We start from the raw sequence: 23,119 nt of genomic DNA, 5'->3' as shown, positions 1-23,119 counted from the left end.
GATGTTTTTATTTTTTTCAATTTATAACATAAAAAATAACTATGCACTAATGTTTGCTGAAAATATTGTTTTATGTTCCATATCCTAGAGAGACTGTGTTTACATCTTTTCAATTAAAAAATCACCAAAATATATTATTTATCAAGGGGTGCCCAAATTTTTGCATACAACTGTATTTGTTTTCACAAGATCTGCCTCTGTCCTTTAGTAAAATGATTTTGTTAGGCAGAGTTTAAGTCATTTCATAAGTTAATTGATGGCCTCATATCTCATCCACTAAAACCAACGTCTTTATACAAGAGAGACGATGAGCACTGATGACATTTCCTGTATCATTACTTTCCATATTTGAACTGATGGACTTTATGGTTTTAGCCATTTCCTAGTCATTTGCTTCAGGGCTCGTGGTTTGTTTCCTGCATTAGCTCTGGTGGTGATTTTCTAAGAATATATATTGGGGTTATTGTTTTTTCATTTTGTAAAAACTCATGATACCCGCTATGACTGAATGTCCAATTTTAAAATGGGACAAAAAAAGAAAATGTGCGAGTGATTTACCTTTGTCTCACCACATTTTCTCCATCCTCTTATTTTATTGATATGTTAATTTGTACATTTGGAGTTATAAAAAAATCTTGTATATAATTTCCATGCAAATCCCCTCTAATATTTAGACTTGCTTCCATTCTTCTTCGTTCAGCTCATCTTTTCCAGAATTCCATTATAGTTGAATTTTTAAAAAAACAAACTATTAATGAAATGCCCCCTTTAATTAGCTTTCTGATTTAAAAATAAAAAATCATAACAAGGTAATCAAAAATACTCTGTCAAACATATATTTAACAGTTTTTTGAGTTAAAAAAGGCCTGACTGACCCAGTATCACTGTGGCTGGTTCTGTGTCTGTGACTTGCTCTACCTTTCTAAATATTTAAAAGCTGCCCAGCTCTTAGTGTCTGGTTGCAGTCTGCTCACTAACACAGCAGCCAGAACCAACAATGGCCCAGCTCATGTCTTCACTGGGGTTGTTGTGCCAGATCAATGCGTTTACCTTCCTGCTTCTCAGCTACATCCTCTTTGTCGTGCTGGGAGGTCTGGTGTTCACAGCGGTGGAGATGCCGGTGGAGAAGGAGCTGAAAGTGGAGGTGGAGGAGCTGCATCGCCTCTTCCTGCAGGAGAACCCCTGCGTGCAGGAGCGCAGGCTGAGTGAGCTGCTGGAGAAAGTTCTCTCTGCTCACCAGAGTGATGTAGCTGTTCTGAAGGCTGATGCTGACGAGAGCGACTACGACTTCACCTCGTCACTCTACTTTGTGATTGTTACTCTGACCACCATGGGTGAGATACAGTGCAGAAATGTCTAAATGAATGAAACAGGGCTGCATATAACAATTACTTTCATCATCAGTTAATCTGTCATTATTTTCCAGATTCACTGATTTATTGTTTTTGTCTAGAAAATGCCAGAAAATTGTGATAATGTTAATCACACTTTACCAGAACTCAAGGCTACGTCTGATCAACAGTCCAAAACTCAGATGTACAAAGATACAAAATAGAAAACCATTAAGTATATTGTATGCGGCCTTAGTTCTCTTTGGTAAAACGGTAGTTGATAAGAGTAAATAAAACATTTCCACCCCAACGTCTGTTAGCAGTGGTGGAAAGTAACTAAGAAACTCAAGCACTGCACTTAAAGGATGTTTGTGGATCTGGTTAGCCTAGCTTAGCATAAAGACTGGAAACAGAGGGAAACAGCTAGCCTGACTCTGTCCAAAGTTCCGAAATACACCTACAACACCTGTAAAGCTCACTGATTGAAATGTTAGTTTAGTGCATTTGTAGGGGACTGTCATGTGTTTGTCAAACTCCTCAGTGGTTCCACGTCCTCCTGCAGACCTCTTCCTCTCTTCTTCCTCAGGTTCTGACTCTTACTCTCCCAAATCAGATGAAGCCAAGCTCTTCTGTATCTTCTACTGCACCCTGGGGATCCCCCTCACCCTGTTCCTCCTCACCCTCCTCTCCAACCTCCTCCTCCCCGTCCTCACCGATGCCCCTGTGCACCATCTACACACTCACTGGGCCCTGCCCTACACCCGGGCCACCATCATCCACGCCACCCTCCTCTCAGTGCTGGTTGTATCCCTCCTTTTCCTTCTCCCCGCTCTCCTGGTGTGTGTGGTGGAGCCGGAGTGGAGCTTCCTGGACGCTCTCTTCTTCTGCTTTCTCATCCTGAGCACCGTCGGTCAGGGAGGAAACTCTGTGGGGAGAAGCTGGAGCCCAGCGGCCAAGGAGACACTCAATCTCCTCACCACATGTAAGTGGAATGATGTCAGTAACTAGTGATGCAGGTGTATGTGCCTAGACAGCCTTTATAGTATGCATGATATTATGTTTATTATACTATTATAATGGAAGTAACACACTGAACAGAGATATTTCAGTTCAAGGCTTTGTGAAGTGAGTTAAAAGAAGGCAACAGCATTCACCTGCTCTCTTGAGAAATGTTTACTTCTAAATTTAATTCAATTAGAAAGAAATGCAGAAACTAGTGACATTTTCCCAACATATAGAGGATGGTGAAAAGTAAATACACCAGCATGTGCTTATGTTTAAAAAGAAAAGCTGTGTTTTTAGAGAGAGAATGGAAGAAATCAGGTCATAGAGGGATCTCCCACTGGGACAGGTGATTGTGCTGTGGTTGTGGGGGAAGTTTCCCAGACAACCAGAGGGACTATTCATCTATGTCCCAATTCAAGGGCTGGATCCTCTGAATAATGGTACCTTTTCTATTTTTTTTTCTCTGATGCCCTGTGATTACCAATAAATCCAAGCTGGTGTTTATGTTTGACTTTAAGGCTGCATTGTCTTTTTTATATTAACAATGAATTCAATTCCTATGTGTGATATGAAAGGTGTCACTCATACTGGTAAACCTGAAAAGATTTATCACCGACTCTGCAGTTCCCCTCAACTCTGTGGCACTTTTTAGCCTCTTTTAGCTTATTGTTTTGGCTTTACAGCCCACAGTGTTGTGGTTCACTTCACAACTACTACCCTTGTTTCCAGCAGGAGCAGCATCTGTTTTCTGATAAACCCAATACCTGCTCAGCACCAAACAGCAGACAGACACAGTTAGAGACTAGATGATGAACACAGTGGAGTATTTAGCAGCTGAAGAGACAGATATATATAACCGATCGTTAAAATGAGAGTGAATATTGGACTCACATTCATCAGGTGGATACAAGCATGACTCCAAATGAATGCTAATGTCGCTCTGTGTCTGCTGGATGTATAAATAGGCAACTGTTTGCTAACATGTTCACTGGAACACCTTTTACAATATAAGGCCATAATATGTCTGATGTGTGTGGATGTTTTGCTTGTTGTGGAGGAGTGACCTAGTGTGGCAACAAACATATTAATGCAGCTTTAACAGAGAAATCACAGCAAAGACTTTTTTTAGCTTCATGTTATCATTTAGATGTGACAGGACTGTAAGACAGAAACATTACCACAAATGAGATGGACTCAAGTGAATTACATGAAAGTCCGGATTTTAGTAAACTTCCCCCTACACAACCCACCAAGCTAAGACAGTTGTGACAAAAAAGCTACTTTTTTCATATAATTTTATATATTAATTTAAAGGAGTATTGCACTTATATACTGCAACACTGTCAGATGCATGATGGACAGTTTCTACACATTCTTCTTCCTCGTCAAAACCTGGTACAGTTTGGCTGGAGATTGTGGTGTGTTATGCTAGTAGCGGCTAATGTAGCCTGGAGCTGCTAGCCTCCAGCAGAGATGAGGAGCTACAGAGGTCTGCTAACCTCATTTCTTTCTAACTCCACACTCCCAGATTTGTTTCGTTTTCAAACTTGTAGTCTTCAGCCCCAGCCGACGCTGCTTTATATTACTTTTTTATATATATGTAGTAGTCATCCCCAACACCTGGAGCACACACTGATGTTAAAAATCAATTGACTTCCCCTTTAACTGTTTAAATATAGGCTATATTTTGTAAATTTTCTGTGATATTGAGACTAAATTACATCTTGTTAATACCAGAATCACCAAACCATACCAAATCTTGTCCTCCTCTCTCCACAGGTTACCTGCTGGTGGGCCTGGTGGTGCTCATCACCTTCAAGGAGACTCTCCTGCAGGTTCCCCAGGTCCGTGCGGTGATCAGGCTCTTTGCTGGTGTGCAGTATGCAGAGCTGGAAGGTGTCAATCTCAACGAACTGACACTGAGTGAAGAAAATTGTGAAGAGGAGCCTCAGTACTTCTCGTCTATCTGTACCATCTCCTCCACTCCCTTAGAACTGATGACCCCTTGTTCAGACCCCCAGAGATCCACACCCTCAACTCTCCAAACCACCTGAGATGCACAACTGGACACCAACCTGTCCACAACACCTCCACAACCCGACTCTTACATGTTTGAATATTCAAATACTTAATGCACTGCACTTCAATATTATCACATTCCTCTGGAGTAAGCTGTGAAGTTCAGTCATAATTCAAGTTCAGTTCCAGTAAAGCTGCACAGCTGCAAGACTGAAATGTTTCCTATTCACGATGTCCATATTTAGTCTTTAAACATCATGATGGAGCTCATGAGTGCAACACAATGATATAAGCAGCTGGGCTTGGAAATATTTAACCAGCACAGTTTAACTATAACATACAGTATGAGATAAACAACATTCACTCACGGTAAAATGAGACTAAACTGTTTAATAGTACACAAGAACACTGGATTGATTATCTGTACTGTGCAGGCTATTGGAAAGTCTTAAAAAGCACTGAATTAGCTTCCTCAAAAAGGCCTTAAAAAGGCCTTAAAAAGGTATTAAAAAGGGATTTTTTTTGATGTTTAATATTTTCTCTTGCCTGTTGTAGGCAGCGATAGTTATAAAATGTTTTGATCTGATTGCAGGCTGTCAGGAGAGGCTACACACCTATAAACTGAAAGTGGGATTGTTTCAGCAGTGGATTGTGCTGCAGCAAGTTATTTCCTCCTTTTGTGTGGAGTCATACCTGCAGCAAACACTGACATTATTATATTAATAGGAATTCTTTTTATATACAGTACTGCTGGGATGTAGAAGTACTGAAAAACATGTGATATAATACTAAATATATGTAGGCCATATAGTCCTACTGGTTTTCCATCATACTTTCATTCTTTGGATGGTATGATGGTGAAACATAGTAAATAACATTTTATGTGGTATTAACAGTCTTTAAAAGTCTTAAATTTAACTTGGTGAACCTGTCTAAATCCCTGCTGGGAAACTTTGAGGTGAGGTACCCTGTGTGTGAGAAAATTGCCAGCAACTTTATTTTTCTGTTTTGCTGTACCCAAAGTATGTGTTCTTTTTTTTTCTACAGCACACAAAGTGCTTAAAACAACCTAAATGTGTCTCAAGTATCTCAAGTCAGTTGTGCTGCTATAGTTATGACATGTAACTCTAAGGAACTGGAAGTACTTTAACCTAACCTAAGAAAAATGTGTACACTTCCTGCTTCCTATGTGACACAATTAAGTCATTAAACTTGATAACTAGATACTATTTATAATTATTTATTTAAACATGGAACCAACTCTGATAGTTGTGATATAGGCCACTCCTTTTTTAACACTGACCTTGCCCATTGCTCATGGTTTAACCACTGAAAGTAACTCCAGATGTTGTAGGTTAAACTAGATGAACATGTAATGTACATAAGTGACCACAAGGTGTCACAGCTAATTACAGCAGCGCTACAGTGCAGGTCTGGGGGGGAGACAGACAGCATGGTTTGACAAACAACCATCACTAGATTATTTTATATGATATCAATGTGTATAAATGGCAGGTTAAAGCTCCTGAATGTCTTTCACACTGTATCTCACTGTCAGTCTGAGTGTGGTTTGTACAGATAAGAAGGGGTGTGGAATATCCCTGCAAATACAGAGCCTCACCTTAAAGTGCCTTATCAGACAACTTTCTTTATTTATATTATATCTATTTAATTACATTATTTAAATAATGTGACATAACAAAAAAAGGTGGCACAAACTGAACCAATATAGATATAACTAAATGTACAGACAAGAACAGAGAGCAGACACAGTGATGCAAAACAATTGTTAAATCAGTAAAGATGGGTCGGAGTGATACTTGTGTCAATTGGAAAGAATGTATGGGTATGTATGGGCACAGGGAGGAAAAAGGACAGAAAGAGAAAGAATGAGAAAGTAGAGTAAAAACGAGAGAGGGAGAGAGAAAGAAAAACAAGAAAGGGAAAAAAAAAGAAATATTCATACATGTACATGTATGCATGCATTTATATTGGCAGGCAGCAAAGACCAGTGCAGCTTGGAAGGACTAGTAAGGTCCTCAGGCTGTTTTCTTTTTTGTTTCTTTCTCTCTCTCTCTCTCTCTCTCTCTCTCTGTCTCTCTCTCTCTCTCTCTCTCTCTCTCTCTCTCTCTCTCTCTCTCTCTCTCTCTCTCTATTGTTGTGTCCTTGCATTGGGCTATGCTCTGACCCCTGGGAGGGGGCTGGTCCCAACTTTCCACAGTGGACTTCCCCCAGACCATCGTGGAGGAAGCCTGTCCGCTGTGAGTAATGACTTATGTATCTATTTAGTTATTTTCATTATTGTTACTATTTTTCTTTCCCTCTTTCTCAGTTTTAAAAACTCATGATTGGACTCTAATGTTACTCCAAACATTAGAGTGCAACTCGATAATGTTGGGGAGCAGTGAGATGATCAGACAGGTTGCAAACAAACACTCAAGTTAGCCAAATGTATTTGGAAAAGAAAATGAAGGTGAATGTTAAAAATGTTACCCAAACTGTTCAAATTTGACCTAATATACTTACCGTAGTTTTGCCCACCATTTTCCTGTGAAATAATTGATAATTAGCAGCATATCAGATGTGCTTACTTATGGTTTTACCTCCAAGTAAGTTGTACTTACCTTGGTAAGTACAATGTTTTCATAACAGATAAAAATGTGGGGGAAAAAGTTTTGAGTTGATATTTGATGTATTGACATCACTCACACTCCATAGATTCTGTGTTTCGGGACAGTACATTCGGAGTGAATGCCCCTTTAATTAACCATCTAGATGAAGGTGCAGACTGCTTTACTTGGAACATGAACAGAGGCTTGTTTTGTCTTCTTCTACTATGGCTGTGTTTGTACAAGGCACAGAGGACTATGGAAGGAGCCGCCATGAAACTGAGCTTGTGACCAGCACTGCCAGCTCTTGTCCCTGCCATGCAACACACACACACACACACACACACACACACACACACACACACACACACACACTTTATGCAAAGATATGCTAAATGTGTCTTGAAGCATTAAATGTCAGTTACTTGTCAGCGTTTAAAAAATGTGAAAACCCAAAGTAAAAGTAACAAACACTAAAACTGTTACTTAAGCAACAGTAGTAGGTGTTTACATGACAACAAAGCTACATATCATGGTCAGAAAGCAGGAAATCTTGGCATATAATTTGTTTTGCTGGTGTGTTTTCAGCTGAGTCACTGGTGAGTGCCTTCTTTGTCTTCTTCCTCCAGTCATCAGTTTACAACACTGTGGTACAGCAGAGACACAGGCATGACTGATGGTCATGACAGCCTTGTGATGGCTGGTCACTTGACACATGAGCCTGCTCAGAGCTCAGTCGAACACTGTGTTAAATACCACAGCCAACAGTTGTCCTCAGAGCTGCCTCCAAGACTACATCTAACACAAAGAATCAAAGCGTTTGCTTACCAGGTCACATAATCAAACAGCAGTTGTCTCAAGGGAAGTGAACTGTTGCTTAAAGCTGCTGGACACAACTAACCCAAACACAATAACTGTCACTGTTAGCCTCCAGCTGCTGCGACTGCTATTACTATTGATGCTAACTTTAAAGCTGCACTACTCAATATTTTTATATGAGCAATGGATCAAATGACTGTGTGTAATGTCAAAGGTGCTACTTGCAGTTTATTGTTAAAAGAAAAAAAATAAACCAGCAATATTTGTATATGACAAGGACAATATAGTTAATGAATGGTTAAAGTTAGGCAAATAAAATAAATGAAGCTGTACTAATCAATACATTTAATATTAATGATAGATCAAATGACTGTATTGATTGTGAAATGGGTCACAAAGGATTATCACCAACTCTGCACTTCCTCTCTGTTATACAGAGACTTATAGCTTCGTTTAGTTATTTATAGCTTCTTTTAGCTGATTGTTTTGGTTTTGCATGCCACAACTTCACTGTTTCAGTTTCACCTTACTGTTTTCTGCTTTACTGTTCTCAGCACTCAACCTAGTGTATAACTGCAGCAGGCAGCTGTTCTCAGTGAAAAGCAGGTTTATTTATTTATTTGTTTAGTAGCTAAAGAGCCATATGTTTTACTGAGGAACTGGTGGAGACAAGAGCTGAGTAAAAAAGGAGAGTAAATATTGGACTCGTATCCATCCAAAAGACAGCTAATGATGATGTTACTTGCCTGCTGGATGTGTAAACAGGCAAGAGTTGCTTGTTGCATATTTACCATATCAAGTTTTAGAGGCCACAATTTATCAAATACACACGATTTTTAGCTTATTGTGATCTTCTGACACCAAGTAGCCAAATAATGTATGCTATTCTATAGGCATATCACTCCATAGTATAGTCAAAGGTCATACATGCGACTGTACTGTTGCATCATGGCTGCAGGGATGGTGTTCTGTGACCTTATTAATATGTTGGCCTATGCTCTTGCTGCCTGTCATCTGCTCTGCTTCTGACAGACAGCAAACAGGTGTTTGGCTTAACCAGGCTATATTTACAAAGGTCATATATAAAACTGTGGGGTATGATGCCTGCAGGGATCTGATTACTCCACCAGTGGTAAACTTCAAGCACATGTTCTTCCTTACCTAGAAAGAATCTGATGTGTCATGTTCATTTAAAGAAAATATTTTATTCTCTCAGGTGGTATAATGAGCTCTTATAGAACAGCAGAGTTTGAAATTGCAGTTGTACTGTAATTGTTGTAATCAATTTCTGATTATTTAAAAAATATCAATAATTAATTTGTTAACCTAACTGTAACTTGTAAATTTGATCTCCCTGCATGATGTGCTCAGGCACATCATTTCTATATTTATGTATCTATTTATTTGTCCCAAAACTGTAAAATTTTAAAATAATCAGAAGTAATAATTAAAAAAAAAAAATCAAAAGAAATTATTGAACATTTTAGGAAATTCATTTATTTGCTTTCTTTCTGAGAATGAGGTGAGAAGATGGAAATCAATCTCATGTCTGAATCTGTCACCCTGAGTCCTGTTAGCCGTGGTTGAAACTTTAAGGAATGCGGTTGGAAAATACACTCATTTTCTTTGTCTCCAAGAGTGAGGTGTTCAGATGGATACCACTCTAATGTCTATGTATGCAGAACAGAGCTAGAGTCAGGACATGGTTAGCCTAGCTTAGCATAAAGACTGGAAGCAGGGGGAAACAGCCAGCCTGACTCTTTCCACACTTTTAAAATACTCCTACCAACATCTCTAAAGCTCAACAATTAACATGTTGTGTCTCGTTTGTGTTCCCCTTGCCTCCCAGTCTTTATGCTTAGCTAGACTAACCACAATGCCAGCTCTGTACTTAACACAGAGACATGAGACTGATATCATCTTCTTATCTCACTTTCAAAAAAAAGCAAATAAGGGTATCTCCCAAAATATTGAACTATTTCCTTAAAAAACATAGAAAAACACACAAATCGGTGTGTTATAACTGAATGTACAGTCCCTCTCTGTATTATGAAGGCCATGTACTGGATGTCCTCACCCTGCAAAAAAATATATTCAGCTTGTTTAGACACATGAACTTAAAGAGGCCTTATGAAGAATATGTCAGCACTGATTTTTACGTGTTATTGCAATGTTTGGTTCATTTTTGTCTTGTGTGTTGCAAAACTCTGTGACAGACCCATCTGTCCTGTCTGCAAAGCTTCCACTCACTATTTCATCTTGTCAACCACACAAAAGTGTCCCTTTGTTTGCCATCCTCAGCTCTCTGGGGCAAACAGTTGCTCTGCATGACATTCCCTCCTGTGTGTCCAGAGCCTTTGGTGGAATCTATTTTTTTAAGTGAAATTGCAGATGGCTGAACTTTTGTATCACTTTTGTATGCACATATATGTAAAAAGCAAATACAAAAACCTAGGAAGAGGTGGAGAAAGACATGATTGCTCACTTGTATAAAATATATATAAAGTTAATTATTTAGGTTAAGGCATTCTGTAGAAAACCACTGTAATATTGATCAGTTATATAATGAATTACACTTCACTATATCAGAGGTGGACAACCTTGACTGGCCTGTATATTATTTTTAACCATAGATGACACGACTGGCCGTGAACGTTGGTCAAAAAACACTCAATCTCATTGCAATGCCCTGACCTCCAAAACAGGATACGCACCAACTGGTGGGTGGCCTGCAGACAGGAAGTTGATTGTTTAGGAGAGGGTTTACATCATAGTTACAACACACCATTAAAACCTTAAAAAGCTCATCAGACATATTATTGTGTTTTACAAATATATCAAGTGTATTCATTGAATTACAAAATTAGGCCTTCCTCTGATGCAAATCACACAAGCTTTGTAGTTCCTGAAATGTTGACATTCTGGAGGCACTTTGCTTCTCTGGTATGTGTGTAATTGAGGGTTATTTTTATTGACCAATAGCTTTCTATATGCAGGAAAACCCCTCTTTAATGTGACACCCTCCATTTTTTTCCAAATTAAGTGTTGTCACTGAACCAGAGGAACTAGGAAATGCAATTCCCGGAATAGTTTGTCAGATAAACATAACCTCACCACAGTAGATCGTTGGCAAAACACCAACTTTAAAAAACTGTTATTCCCACATGTGGAGACTCCCCTCCGCTCTTCCTTCATTCTTGCTGTATTTTTACCCACCCAAATGCAGCTGTTTCCCAGTGTGCCTGCTGGGAGACTGGGAGGATCGAAGGACACTGACAGGGGAGGTTCAGTCCCATAATGGAAACATCAGGGACTGGCCTGGGACTTGGACCCATCTCTTAGCAACAGATGGAGACTAGGACAGCATGTACTGAGACCATGTGAGACTGCAAGTTTTTTTTATCAAATGTAATAACAAAACCATTCAAGGTCTGGTATCACACTAATGTACTAGCTATTGGTACCTTTGTTTCTTCCCCAGTGTTTTTGTCATGATTGATACTCTTTTCAATTGTATTCAGTTTGTATTTGCTACCCTTTGACTACTTGTCAGTTCAAAGTTGTGTCCTACCTTTGGGGAGCCCAGTACCCTTGGAATTACATCCATATTGGATGATTCCTCATGATGTACATTCAATGCCAACGCTCTGTACCAATGCAGGAAGTAGTGTGTCATTCATGTAGAAAGGCAGAAAATAACGGTGTTGATTTAGGAGTGGTGGATGGCAGTATAGTGTGTCAGGGTATATCAAATCACCAACAACTCCTCCAAATTAAACAACCAAATAGGTTGTTTGACCTTGCACTCCAGAATGACCCATGGGAGCATTTTCTAATATGCTGCTTGTATTGGCAGTAATTGGCAGGACAACATAATTTGTCTGTGCTTTCCAAAACTGTTACAAATCACTGTTTAAAAATAATTACGTTTTATGGTATGACATTGCTGTGATTAAGGTCTGGTTAAGTTTAGGCACAAAAACCACTTGGTTTGGTTGCCCAGTGACAATGTTACTGTCTGGTGATGTGGTTGTATTATTATGCTGATGACACTCTGTTGTATGTTTCATTTAATCCCTTAAGTTTTTAAAGTCTGGACTTCCTACACTGCTGCCTTGCTACCATCAACTGGATGGCTTGTAACTTTTTTTTTTATCCAAACCTCAACTTCAATCGTAACATTAAGATTCTTGTTCAGTCATCAAGCATATTGCCAAACTCTCCAAAAATCACGAAACACAGAGAAAATATCCCTTCAGTGCTAACTGGGTTAAAGTGGCTCTCTTATAACACCTAATTCTGCAAGACTTGCTGGAAACCAAATGTCTTTACAAATTCCACAGTCAATGCGACAAAGAGTGATTGTGCCTTTACTGTTGTAGGTCCAACACTGCAAGAAACTCTCCCTCATTATCAGATCAGCTGAGTCTGTGCCACATTTTAGAAAGCTTTTAAAAACCCACCTGAACAAGCTCACATTTTTATGACTTAACTATTTATTTGGTTGAATTTTTTTATATTTGATCATTCTTTGCAATTCTTGTTGTATTTCATGATATTTCAAGTATTTCAAGTATTTGTGTGTAGTTTATTTAGTAAAAAAAAATGTATTCACTGATTTATTGTTTGCAGACTCCAGACAGGGAGTGTCATGTGGCTTGACATTCATACAGCTTAGTTGTATACTACCACTGTTGCTGTGGAAATGAATGATTATTGTGTTGTTTGATAATATCAGCATATGTAGTGAGAAAAGCAGGGGACCCAGACAGCTTCCTTATGCAGCTGCTAAACAAAAGTCATATTTCTGGGATGCATGCTCTCTGAGACTAATGTAAACATTACTCCCTGTAATGTATTGAATGTGCGGGAACCAGATAAGAACACATTCAAGTCTCAAGACCATTATAAGAATACCGGTCAATTGTATCAAATGCTGAATTTAAGTAAAAAGTAACAAAACTTTTTGTATCGGTGTTAATTCTTACTTCAAACTAGAAAATCATCTACTTTTTAAAAACAGTCCCCAGTAATCTCTTACCTGTTTTCATATGTATAATTGTTGTTAACTTTGTAAATTTTCCTTAGATAATGCTGTGTGAATTTGACCATATGACCTGTGTAAACTGATCACCATCCAAAATACTTCTAAATCTATTAATTAACTTCAATTAACACATTTTGGAAATAACATGACTATAACTGATTACACTAGAAATAACAGAAATGTTTCCAAAGGACATTTGGTTTCCCTCAGCTCCAGAGGTACTTAGCATCTTTAAGCTAATTATTTTGGTTCTAGGACTGTTTTTTCAGACTCATTGCTCTCATAATGCTGTCTCCAGCAGCAGCAGACAGCAGTTTTCAGTGAAAAAGCTCTGATAAACCTGTACACTACCAGCACCAGACGGCAGACAGACAAAGTTAGCAGGGAACGAATGGAGCATTAGCAGCTGCAAAGGAGTTGATGGAGACCAAACCAGAGCTAAAAGGAAAGTCAGTGTTGTCTACATTCATCAGGGTGACACAACCATGACTCCAAATGAATGCTAATAAATGCCTGTTGGATGTGTAAATACTGCATTGTATGCTTTTCATTATATGCTTTCCCCATATCAACTTAATGAGGTGATAATATATCAGATGTTGTGTTTACAGCCTGTTGCCCCCCCCCCCCCCCCCCCCCAAAAAAAAAACAACAACCCAAAAACAAAAAAACAATTAATGCAGGTTTTTTTCAAAGCGGATGCAAGCAGGTTAGTGGACTTGTTACTTATGGACTCCAATAAAAAATATCTCAAATCAGGTCATTTGGCAGGAGTATTATGTCAGTAAGTAAATATGATTTGCATCAGAGGAAGGCCTAGTTTTGTAATTCAATGAATACACTTGATATATTTGTAAAACACAATAATGACACTGTATGAAATCAAAATATAAATGATCTTTGAATGCACTTTAATCAGAGTGTGAACAGAGTGTTTATGTGTATGTTCTCAGAGGCTACATCATATTCTCAGCTGCTCCATGTGTCAACGACAGATTATAAATAGACTCAGGGCTAAACTGGAAAAGTCCCTCCAGCTGAGGGGGACTCATAACAGGGAAAACTTTCCCCTGAGAGACAAACAGGTAATTTGCATTTTATATTCAGTCCTTGATAATATCCCTCAACACCGCTTCGTGAGAACTCACTCATCGTTTGGCTCCTCTTAGGCCTGCATTTGTTGTTTACTTCAATTATTTATGAGTATATATAAGCAAATGATGTCTGTGTAACCTAGCCCTAATGAAAAAACCCTGTAATATTCTCTTAGGGACTTACAGCGGCCTGTGGCTTTCAGCTAAGTAGCCTTACGGAACATTATTGAATTTTATCTCCAATAGCATTAGGCTTGATATTGTTATAGTATTCTTGTACTGAGTTACAGTGCCCAGAGGTTCTCAACAGAGTCACTATCACTGCTGTATTACTGCCATCAGTTTTGACTGTGAAATTTCTGTTGTATCTTTTTTATGTCTATTGTAGAATTACTGTTATTACTTCTAAGCTTTGGTGACTTCAGCTAGAGCATCACATGTAACAACATCATATTATTAGATTACCCTGCAGAATATGAAGTCACTGTAGGTGTGACTTGTAAAGCATGCTATATTGCTTCATAATCATCCCTATTGCGTCAAACTAGCCGCAATAAACTATGGTGAAACAGGAAGTGAGGACCTTCAAAAGTGTAAATCGTCCAATCTTTCACTTTTGACAATATGTTTCTCATTATTATAGTTTTCAAATGAAATAACTGTAATTGTAATTTCTCATTTCATTCTACAGCCAATAAGATATGTATGGCGGTTACTTCAAGTTGCTTCCGTTATTTTGAGCTCTGTATCTTTAAATTTACAATCTAAATAGACCTTATAAACGTAAAACTTCAGCATTTCTCTCCAGCATTTTGTTTCATGGAAGTATAAATATTCATGTAGGTAAATTAAATTTAACAAATCCAAAATATTTATAGACTGAACCGGCTGACTTCCCGTTGCCTCCCCACACATGAATGTTATAAAAACAATCTAATGATACGTCTCTTCTAGACTTTCCAAATTTCATTGGACCTGATGGATCAAAGTCATGTCGGGGCTGTTTGTGACGAGACGAGGGATTTATTTGAAAGTGAAAGTCTTGCGTGTTCCGGTATATCGTGGTGAACTTGACGCCACCTCTGACTAGAGGCGTGTGTTTGTTTTGCAGGCTGCGTGAGGAGGACTATGAGGGTGGAGACGCTGAAAAGTGGGTTCATACATTGCCAGAGAGGAGCTGTCAGCGGAGCAGGTGGAGCTCTTCAGTCCACTTCCACCGGTGAGGTCCCAGCGGAGGGACAGGAGCGAGGATACATATTTCCTTCATATTAATGTCGGTTCACCGCGTCTGTGAGATTTGACAAGCCCGACCATGACTTCGGTATGGAAGCGGCTCCAGCGGGTCGGAAAGAAAGCGTCCAAGTTCCAGTTTGCTGCTTCCTTTCAAGAACTGATGATAGAATGCACAAATAAATGGTAAGTAACACTAATAACTAGCTAATATAGTGGATAGCTGTTGCCTGTCCTTTGGCAGTGCCATCCTAATGTGTTCTATCCTAGTAAAAGGGACTGTCAGCCTTATCTTTTACGGCAAGAGAATAATGCCAAACTCCATTTAGAAATATTAACATTTTTTTCTTCATGTACGCCACAGAAAAAACGCTGCATTGAGGGATCACTTTGACCGTGTTCAGCATATCTAGGTCAATAAAGTTTGAGCTATTATCTTTGTTATTCCATCATAATTACTATTCGCCACCATACACAAATGGGCGGAAGCGAACACCATAAATATTTTCTAAAAGTTGGGTGTTTTGAAATGAAGTGCTGTTAAGTCAAACAAGTCAGTTTTATTTATATAGCGCCAACTCACAACAGAAGTTATCTCAGGGTATTTTACAAATAGAGCAGGTCTAGACCGAGCTCTTTAATTTACAGACCCAACATTCCTCCATGAGCAGCACTTGGTGACAGCAGCAAGGAAAAAACTCCCCTTTAACGGGAAGAAACCGCGAGCAGAACCGGGCTCTAGGTGGGCGGCCATCTGCCTTGACCCGGTTGGGTTGAAGAAGGGGAGAGGGAAAGGGGGGGGGGGGGGGGGGGCTCTGAATGGAGACGACAGGATCTTGTTAGTTAGAGGACAATGTTTCATCTGCAATTTAACTTATGTTCACTATTGAGCCTGATATGTAATTTTTTTAAAATCAAAATATGGTGACAATGCTTGATAATGAGTGATGTGTATTTCTGCGGTGAGGGCACGCCCCATCACTTCCGCGTCTGCTTTTTGATATTGAGCATTATGTAGCTGATATGGCATCCTGCAGTCATGCTGAAAGCTAACCTGGTTGTAGGAAAGAGTGATAATCTCTGGTAGTGACAGGTGAAGGATGGATGTGTTCATTCACACCATCAGCACCACCAGGTCTGTATCCAACACTGCCCCCCCCCAACCCTCTAAAGACACCTCTGTTCAGTAATGGCAGGATTAACCTGTTAGGGGACCCTGGGGCAAAACTTTTTGTTTTGTACCCCGCCGTTGTCCTATTCTGGGGTACTACTCAATTTATTTATTTTTTTATGTGATTAAACAGATGTATGCACCATGAGCACAGTAGAAACTAAAATAAAATTAAAACTAGATTTTGACACTGGGCCCCTTTAACTACCTTTAGTGGTACAAAAAAACAAAATTGCAATTAATCAAAGCAGGTACAATTAACTGACACACAGTGAACCTAGGGCTCTTAGAGGAACCGAGGCAGTTACCCGCCTTGCTGAAATGGTAATCCAATGGTGCTTATTAATCGATTAATGAAAACTAATTAGCAACAACTGTGATTTGATTAATTAATGAAAAAAAAAAAATCAGTTTCCAGCTTCTCCAGTGAGGATTTGCTGCTTTTATATCATGTAAATTGAACATTCGAGGGTTTCTTGACTGGATTGGAGATGTCACTCATGGCTGGATTAACCTGACAGGAGGAACTGCAGGAAAAAAATTAGCTGCTGGGTCTCAGTTGACCACCATAAATATTTTATGACACTTTATAGACTAAAGAATGAATTGATGTGAAACTATTAATTGAACTAAACAAAATTAGTCTATTAATTGCTGCAGCTGCACTGGCTACCATTTAAATTCTTTTGATACTGCTGATATACCTAACCCATACCTTAGTTTTGACAAGATACTAAAACTACACGTGTATTCATACCTTCTTTGATAAATATAAATCTGTTGCTTTTTTTTATAAAACTTTTTTTTTTTTTAACAGAAGAAGCCAAAATTCTTCAATTGTAAAATGTTGTTTAATAAACAGAAGCAGCAGTAGAATAACTTTGCCTAAATAAAATCCAGTCTAAGGTATGTAATATAGGTCAGAATCCTTAATCAGCACTCACACCTGGTTATGTGCTCTGTTGTTGGTGTGGTTAGTCTGTGAGCTGTTGGTCTGACTGCCACAGTCTTGGCAGTGCAGGAGTTCCTTTAATTCCATTATCATTACTCATGGTGCAGTCAGCGTGTGTTTCTAATCCTCCAGCCCTGGCTTGCATATAGTGGCCTTGCTTCCTGTCATTTAGTTTATGTAATTCTCTAGAAGTGCTATACACACCAACCAGTATCAACATGTTTCTGTTCGTGGTAGATCCTGTCATAGAGTGAGTTTGTTCCCACTTTGTGAGAAATTATACACTTTGCTTGTTCTGTACTACAGTTATGATCTGAGGCTCAAAACAATATGATATGACACATTTAAATGAATGGGGAAGTGAGAGCAGACTGTAAATGTAAAATCAATAGAACAAAAATTTATGGTGCTGAAAGTGTGTGTGTTTTTAAGTGGAATTTGGGCAGTCAGAGTTTCTTGCCAAATTCAAATATCATGAGTGAAAGTGATAGATTTTGAGATTTTGAGTAAGTCAATACTATGATTTATTGAGAAAAGACTAAGAGGTTCTAAGTCAAAGAGGTTTTTAAGTTACTTTTTTTTCCAGGTTCCAGAGGTCATTTGGTGAATTGGGGTTTCTTGTTAAAAGAGTTTAATTTTATGTGGAGGCCCATTTATGCCAGGAAAAGAAAAAAAAGATGAAATGTGAAGACTGAACAAAATAAAAACACTCATGACAAGGGAAAATCATGAGAGAGACTTACTTATTTAAAATGTTGAGATTATCAGTCAAAATTACAATTTAAGTCATAATTATGACACAATTAGTCAAAATTTTGACTAACCGAGTCAAAATTACAGTTTGCAAAGATACATTTACAATAATAAGTCAAAACGATGAGGTACTATGTAAAAATGCTGACATTTGAAATAGGAACTCACTATTGCATATGTTTTCATAAATTTGGCTTAAAAAAGTTAAAAAATCTTACTTGGTATTTAATAGTAATAACTTCAATAATTTTGTTATTGACTTTTCTCATAATTTTGATTAAGGCATTTAATTTGAACTTAGTATCTAATAATTATGGCATAGTATGCCACAATCTTTACTTACAATGTTTTTTTATTTTTATCATTTCTAACTTTTAATCAGTTTTTTTTTCTCTAATTGGCAGAAAAGGGCTTCCATAATTTCACTATGATTGAATTTAAGAATATCCCAGAGGATATATTTCTGATCACAGGGATCTCTTTTACTGTGTTCCTGGGACTAAATGTGATCACACAGGGTTTAATGGTGTTAATGGTGTTGGTTTGTGTCCTCATACAGTGGTTGCAAAGCCAGAGAGTATTTCTTGAGTTACTTTGACATCTCTAACCAGACCAAATCCTACATGTTCACACTTGATGTAACATCATGTGATTCTGTGAAACCACAGAACACGCAGCAGCTGAGCCTGAACCCAAATATGAAGTGTGTCATTTTATCAGAGTGTGTAAATGACTGGCTGATGGTTGGACTGTATGGCTATTATTATGTGTGGCGAGAATTAATCCCATGAATAAAGCATTCAAGAGACAGCAGTGAAACCAGGATACCCTAACCCCCTAACCCTATACCATAGTGCTTCTACTTCTACTACTCTGCTACTACTGCGCTACTCCTACAACTGCTGCTGCTACCACTACTACCAATACTAATATTGCCACTATTACCATCAGTAATACCACTGCTTTTAAAGCTACTACCAATACTGCTGCTGATACTACTACTCCTATTGCCGCTCCTACTACTACTATTCCTGCTTCTAGTATTGCTTCTGTATTTGCTACAACAAATATTGTAACTATTGCTGTTACTATTTGTATAATTAAAACTGCTACCACCAAACTGCAACCATTAATACTACCTCTAATACATGTACAGCTAACACTGCTACCACTACAATGGGCAATTCTGTTTTTACAGGCTATCATGAATGTCTTGCTGAACAGTGCAGAGATGGATGTTTATTCTTTTATTCTGGCTGATGAGACATGTGCTCAGATTAGTAAAATGGGCAAGCTGTTTTGGTAATTACCAGAAGTCACCAAACTTTCTTCACTAATAAAATAATAATGACAAAGGTGTTTAAAGTATAAAGTTTAAAAACTAAAATACTTGTACTTTACTTGAATATTTCCATTTGATGCTACTGTATACTTCCACTCAACTACATTTATTTGACAGCTTTAGTTACTTTTCAGATGCAGATTTGACTCAATGGATAATATAACAAGCTTTTAAAATACAACACATTGTTAAAGATGAAACCAGTGGTTTCCAAACTTTTTGGCTTTTGACGTCTCACAAAAAGCAGTGTGTAGTCGGGGTCACATTTCACATGTCTATGAGTTGTTAACAGCTCCACCAAATAGTGATTTTTCCCTCTAAACTTCTCACATGCTTTCATTTCAATAAATGTTCAAATGATCCAATATTTCAGCAAAAATCAAAGATTAGAGAAAAAGTCTAAAAACTGAAAACAGATTTGTGTATCAGAACTTTGTTTTTTCTTCTTTCCTCTCCCATTAATCATCTCACGAACCCTCAGATTTATCTGATGACCCTTTGGAGGGGCCCAACCCCTAGGTTGGGAACCACTGGACTAAACTAGCTAACTGTATATAAAGTAGTGTAAACTAGCTCCACCTCTAGCAGCTACAACAGTAACATGCTGCTCTAACACTGATGCTTCACTATTAATAATCTAATGATGTCATATATAATAATATATCAGCCAGAGGGACCAAACCACTACTTTTACTGCAATACTTTAACTACATCAAGCTCATAATACTTATGTACTTTTACTGTAGTAGGATTTGTCATGCAGGACTTTTACTTGTAATGGAGTATTTTTATATTGCTGTATTGGTACTATTACTTAGGTAAAGGATCTGAGTACTTCTTCCCCCACAGATTCCACCATAGATTTACCTATTGTCTCTATTGGGTATGATAACATTGTAATTGTTGAGCTCAGGTAACAGTGACACAGTGACATTACTAAAAATAGGTCCAACAGGGTAAGAAACTTGATCAGTCAGATGATCAGGTTCAAACAAGCCAACAGTTTATAGAGATTATCTAAACCATTTTGAGGTCAAACTGAAACGCTTGAAATATCTCTAATAATCCTACATAGACTTTTTCACAGCAGATATTTTGACATGTAACAGTAGGAAAAACACAGGTTTAAATAATCAAATGAATGATGGCTGAATTCCATTTAACTGTTTCATTTTCAGGGTCCTGGTATTGTGCATGCTGGTTCATTGTCACACTGTCATTACTTTCTGGGACACTTGAATAGAACAGAGACATAATTTTTGCTATTATGTCAAGTCAAAATGTCTGCTGTGAAAAAGGACTACAGTAGGTACAGTAGGTCAAAGTTGAAGCAGGAAGTGGATATGTAAACTGTGATGGATGTTTAGAGCAGACAGTTTGGGTAATATTTTGTTACCTTCTGCTACCTTCATTTCCAGTTTGACTAACCTCTTTGTTTTCAACCTGTCTGATCGTCTGACTGCTTGTGTTTCTAGACCTGTAAACTGTGTTAAGTGATGCCACCTTGTTCTAGATCTCAGTAACATTAGAAATGATGGCTGGTTTTAATAAACAGAAATGAGCCTTTAAGGCTTATAATAATAATAATAATAATAATAATAATAATAATAATAATAATAATAATAATAAAAATAAAGTTTATTTATATAGCACTTATAGTACTTTACAAGGCAGACTTAAAAGGAACAAAAGACAGAATAAAATGCCAAATACACACACATTCCCACATATATCTGTAAAATCAAATATAAATAAATCAATAAATGAAGATTGTAAGAAAGCCTTATGATAAAAGTGAGTTTTCAGAGGTGACTTTAAAGAAGATACTGAATTTGCATGTAATTTCATAACAGTGGTGCCCTGACAGAGGAAGCTCTGTCTCCTCTAGTCCTCGACCTTGCTTTAGGAGCAGCCAGGAAGTCCTGTCTGACGACCTCAAGCAGGTTGATAAAGGAAGAGTAGCTCAGAGATGTAATCTGAGACCAGGCCATGAAGTGCTTTAAATCTAATGAGTTGGATCTTAAAATCAATTCTAAGACCAACTGGCAGCCTGTGTAATCTGATGCCAAAACACTGCACACTGGTGTATAAAACTACTACTACTAATCATTTTGTCTCCCAACTCCAAAAATTGTGCAGTAAACAGTAGGATTACATTGTTCCAATTTTTTGCTTGACAACTCTTTTTATTTTTGCCGACGTTGTCAACATTGGCACCCACACTGTTCCAAATCAGTGGTCTCATTGAAATTAATCAGGAGGCTGTGTTTTTTTCAGCTGCAGGAAAGCTGATAGTACAGTGATCAATCGAAGTCCTAACACAAAGGTGAATCAGGTAGAATAAGGGAAAACACCTGTGTGGCTAGATCATGACAGTGACGGCTTTAAAACTGAGAAAGAACTACAGGTCATGGGTGACATCACAGAGTATGTTTGTGCTTTCTACAGTCTATGACAAGAATGTGTGAAATGTAGATCAGTTAGACGGGCTATCTTCCTGAACTGATCAGTCAAAACCTCTCGCATTCAAAGGGCAGAGGAGTAGCAGAGGGTTTAGACAGCCTGGGATTACCATTTAGAAGTCGTGTGATCAACAACTTCCCTTACACATCCAGCACTCCCTCATATGGTGAAGCTCCAACACCTTGTACTTCAAACACCTGAAAACAAACACTTGAGTTATATTTGCAGCCACCAGGTCTGATATGAGTGTGTTATGTAAGCATGTGTGGGGTGCATTTCTGTTTTAAGAAATCAAACTCTGCAACGCACTCATCTACACACCACTGGAGCTAAAAACACTATTGAAGCATCTCTATGATAGATAGTGCAGCAGGTGTAGGATTGCTTAAGCTTCTCTGAAGTTCAGCGTAGCAGACATCTATTTCTGTTTTCTCCCTCTCTTTCTCTTTCACTGTCACTCCTCTCTCTCTCTCTCATAACCTTTCTCACCAATCCACACATTACTTATGAGGCTCATGCAACATGAGAAGAAGGCCTAAGCTTACTGTTCCCACAAGGGTTTGACAAAAAGGAGTCTTTAAGGGCCACTATTGATAATACTGTTACAATACCTTTTAGATTGAAATTTCCAGTAATATATATTTTGCAAAAGTATTCAATCTATACATGCCATATCTAACAAATGCAATTTTATTCAATTTATTTTCAGAGTTTAGCCCATAATTTCAGTTCAGTTATTGTAATTATTTGCTGAGATCTGGATTAAGGTCTGCTGGGTCAAGCAGCATGAGCAGTCATGCGTTCGGACAGGTTGTTAAAAAAAAGAGTTTATCCAGATGATATGAATCATTTTATTTGGAGGTCAAACTAAAAATCAGAGCACCACCTCCGATTTGCCATTGATCTCCAAAATTCTTGAGAGGGTAGTTGCATCCCAGCTCCAGATCAACCTTGATAACAAAAATCTCTTTGAACAATTCCAATCTGACTTTCGCCCCAAACATAACACAGAAACAGCCCTGGTTAAGATCACCAACAACCTGATTCCAGTCTACTCTCCATCCTTATCCTCCTTGACCTCACCGCAGCCTTTGAAATCATATCCCATCAACACCTCATGGATCATCTGGCTAGCATTGGAGTCAGGGGTACTGAGTATCAGTGGTTTGCCTTCTACCTTGCAGACAGTACACGTTCTATACAGATTCAGAATTACCAGTCAGAAAGCTCCATAGTCCACCATGGAGTTCCACAGGGTTCAGAGTTGGGACTACTCCTGTTTAT

General features: G+C 38.3%; 2 protein-coding genes across 11 annotated transcripts in view; both read left to right on the top strand.

The window, feature by feature from the left end:
• Positions 1 to 997: 997 nt before the first annotated feature.
• kcnk7 (potassium channel, subfamily K, member 7) lies at positions 998 to 4,390 on the top strand. The gene is made up of 3 exons (XM_067580826.1): positions 998 to 1,334; positions 1,918 to 2,313; positions 4,116 to 4,390. Exons 1-3 carry the CDS (start codon positions 998 to 1,000, stop codon positions 4,388 to 4,390), a joined length of 1,008 nt encoding a protein of 335 aa, XP_067436927.1.
• A 2,112-nt stretch (positions 4,391 to 6,502) lies between these two features.
• The window catches only part of ehbp1l1a (EH domain binding protein 1-like 1a), a 63,802-nt gene continuing 47,185 nt past the window's right edge, over positions 6,503 to 23,119 (top strand). For 7 of the 10 annotated variants that reach the window (XM_067579195.1, XM_067579192.1, XM_067579191.1 and 4 more), the window contains exons 1-2: positions 6,503 to 6,616; positions 15,036 to 15,340. In XM_067579195.1, the coding sequence (XP_067435296.1) occupies positions 15,237 to 15,340 (104 nt within the window). In that variant the 5' untranslated portion in view covers positions 6,503 to 6,616; positions 15,036 to 15,236. The remainder of the gene's footprint in view (positions 6,617 to 15,035; positions 15,341 to 23,119) is intronic. The other 3 variants (XM_067579198.1, XM_067579197.1, XM_067579200.1) reach the window with 3 other exon arrangements.

Source organism: Thunnus thynnus, chromosome 22 (genome assembly GCF_963924715.1).
Source record: "Thunnus thynnus chromosome 22, fThuThy2.1, whole genome shotgun sequence".
NCBI classification, from domain to species: Eukaryota; Metazoa; Chordata; class Actinopteri; order Scombriformes; family Scombridae; genus Thunnus; species Thunnus thynnus.
Note: the sequence above shows the minus strand (reverse complement) of the source record. Positions and strands in the feature narration are given on the sequence as shown.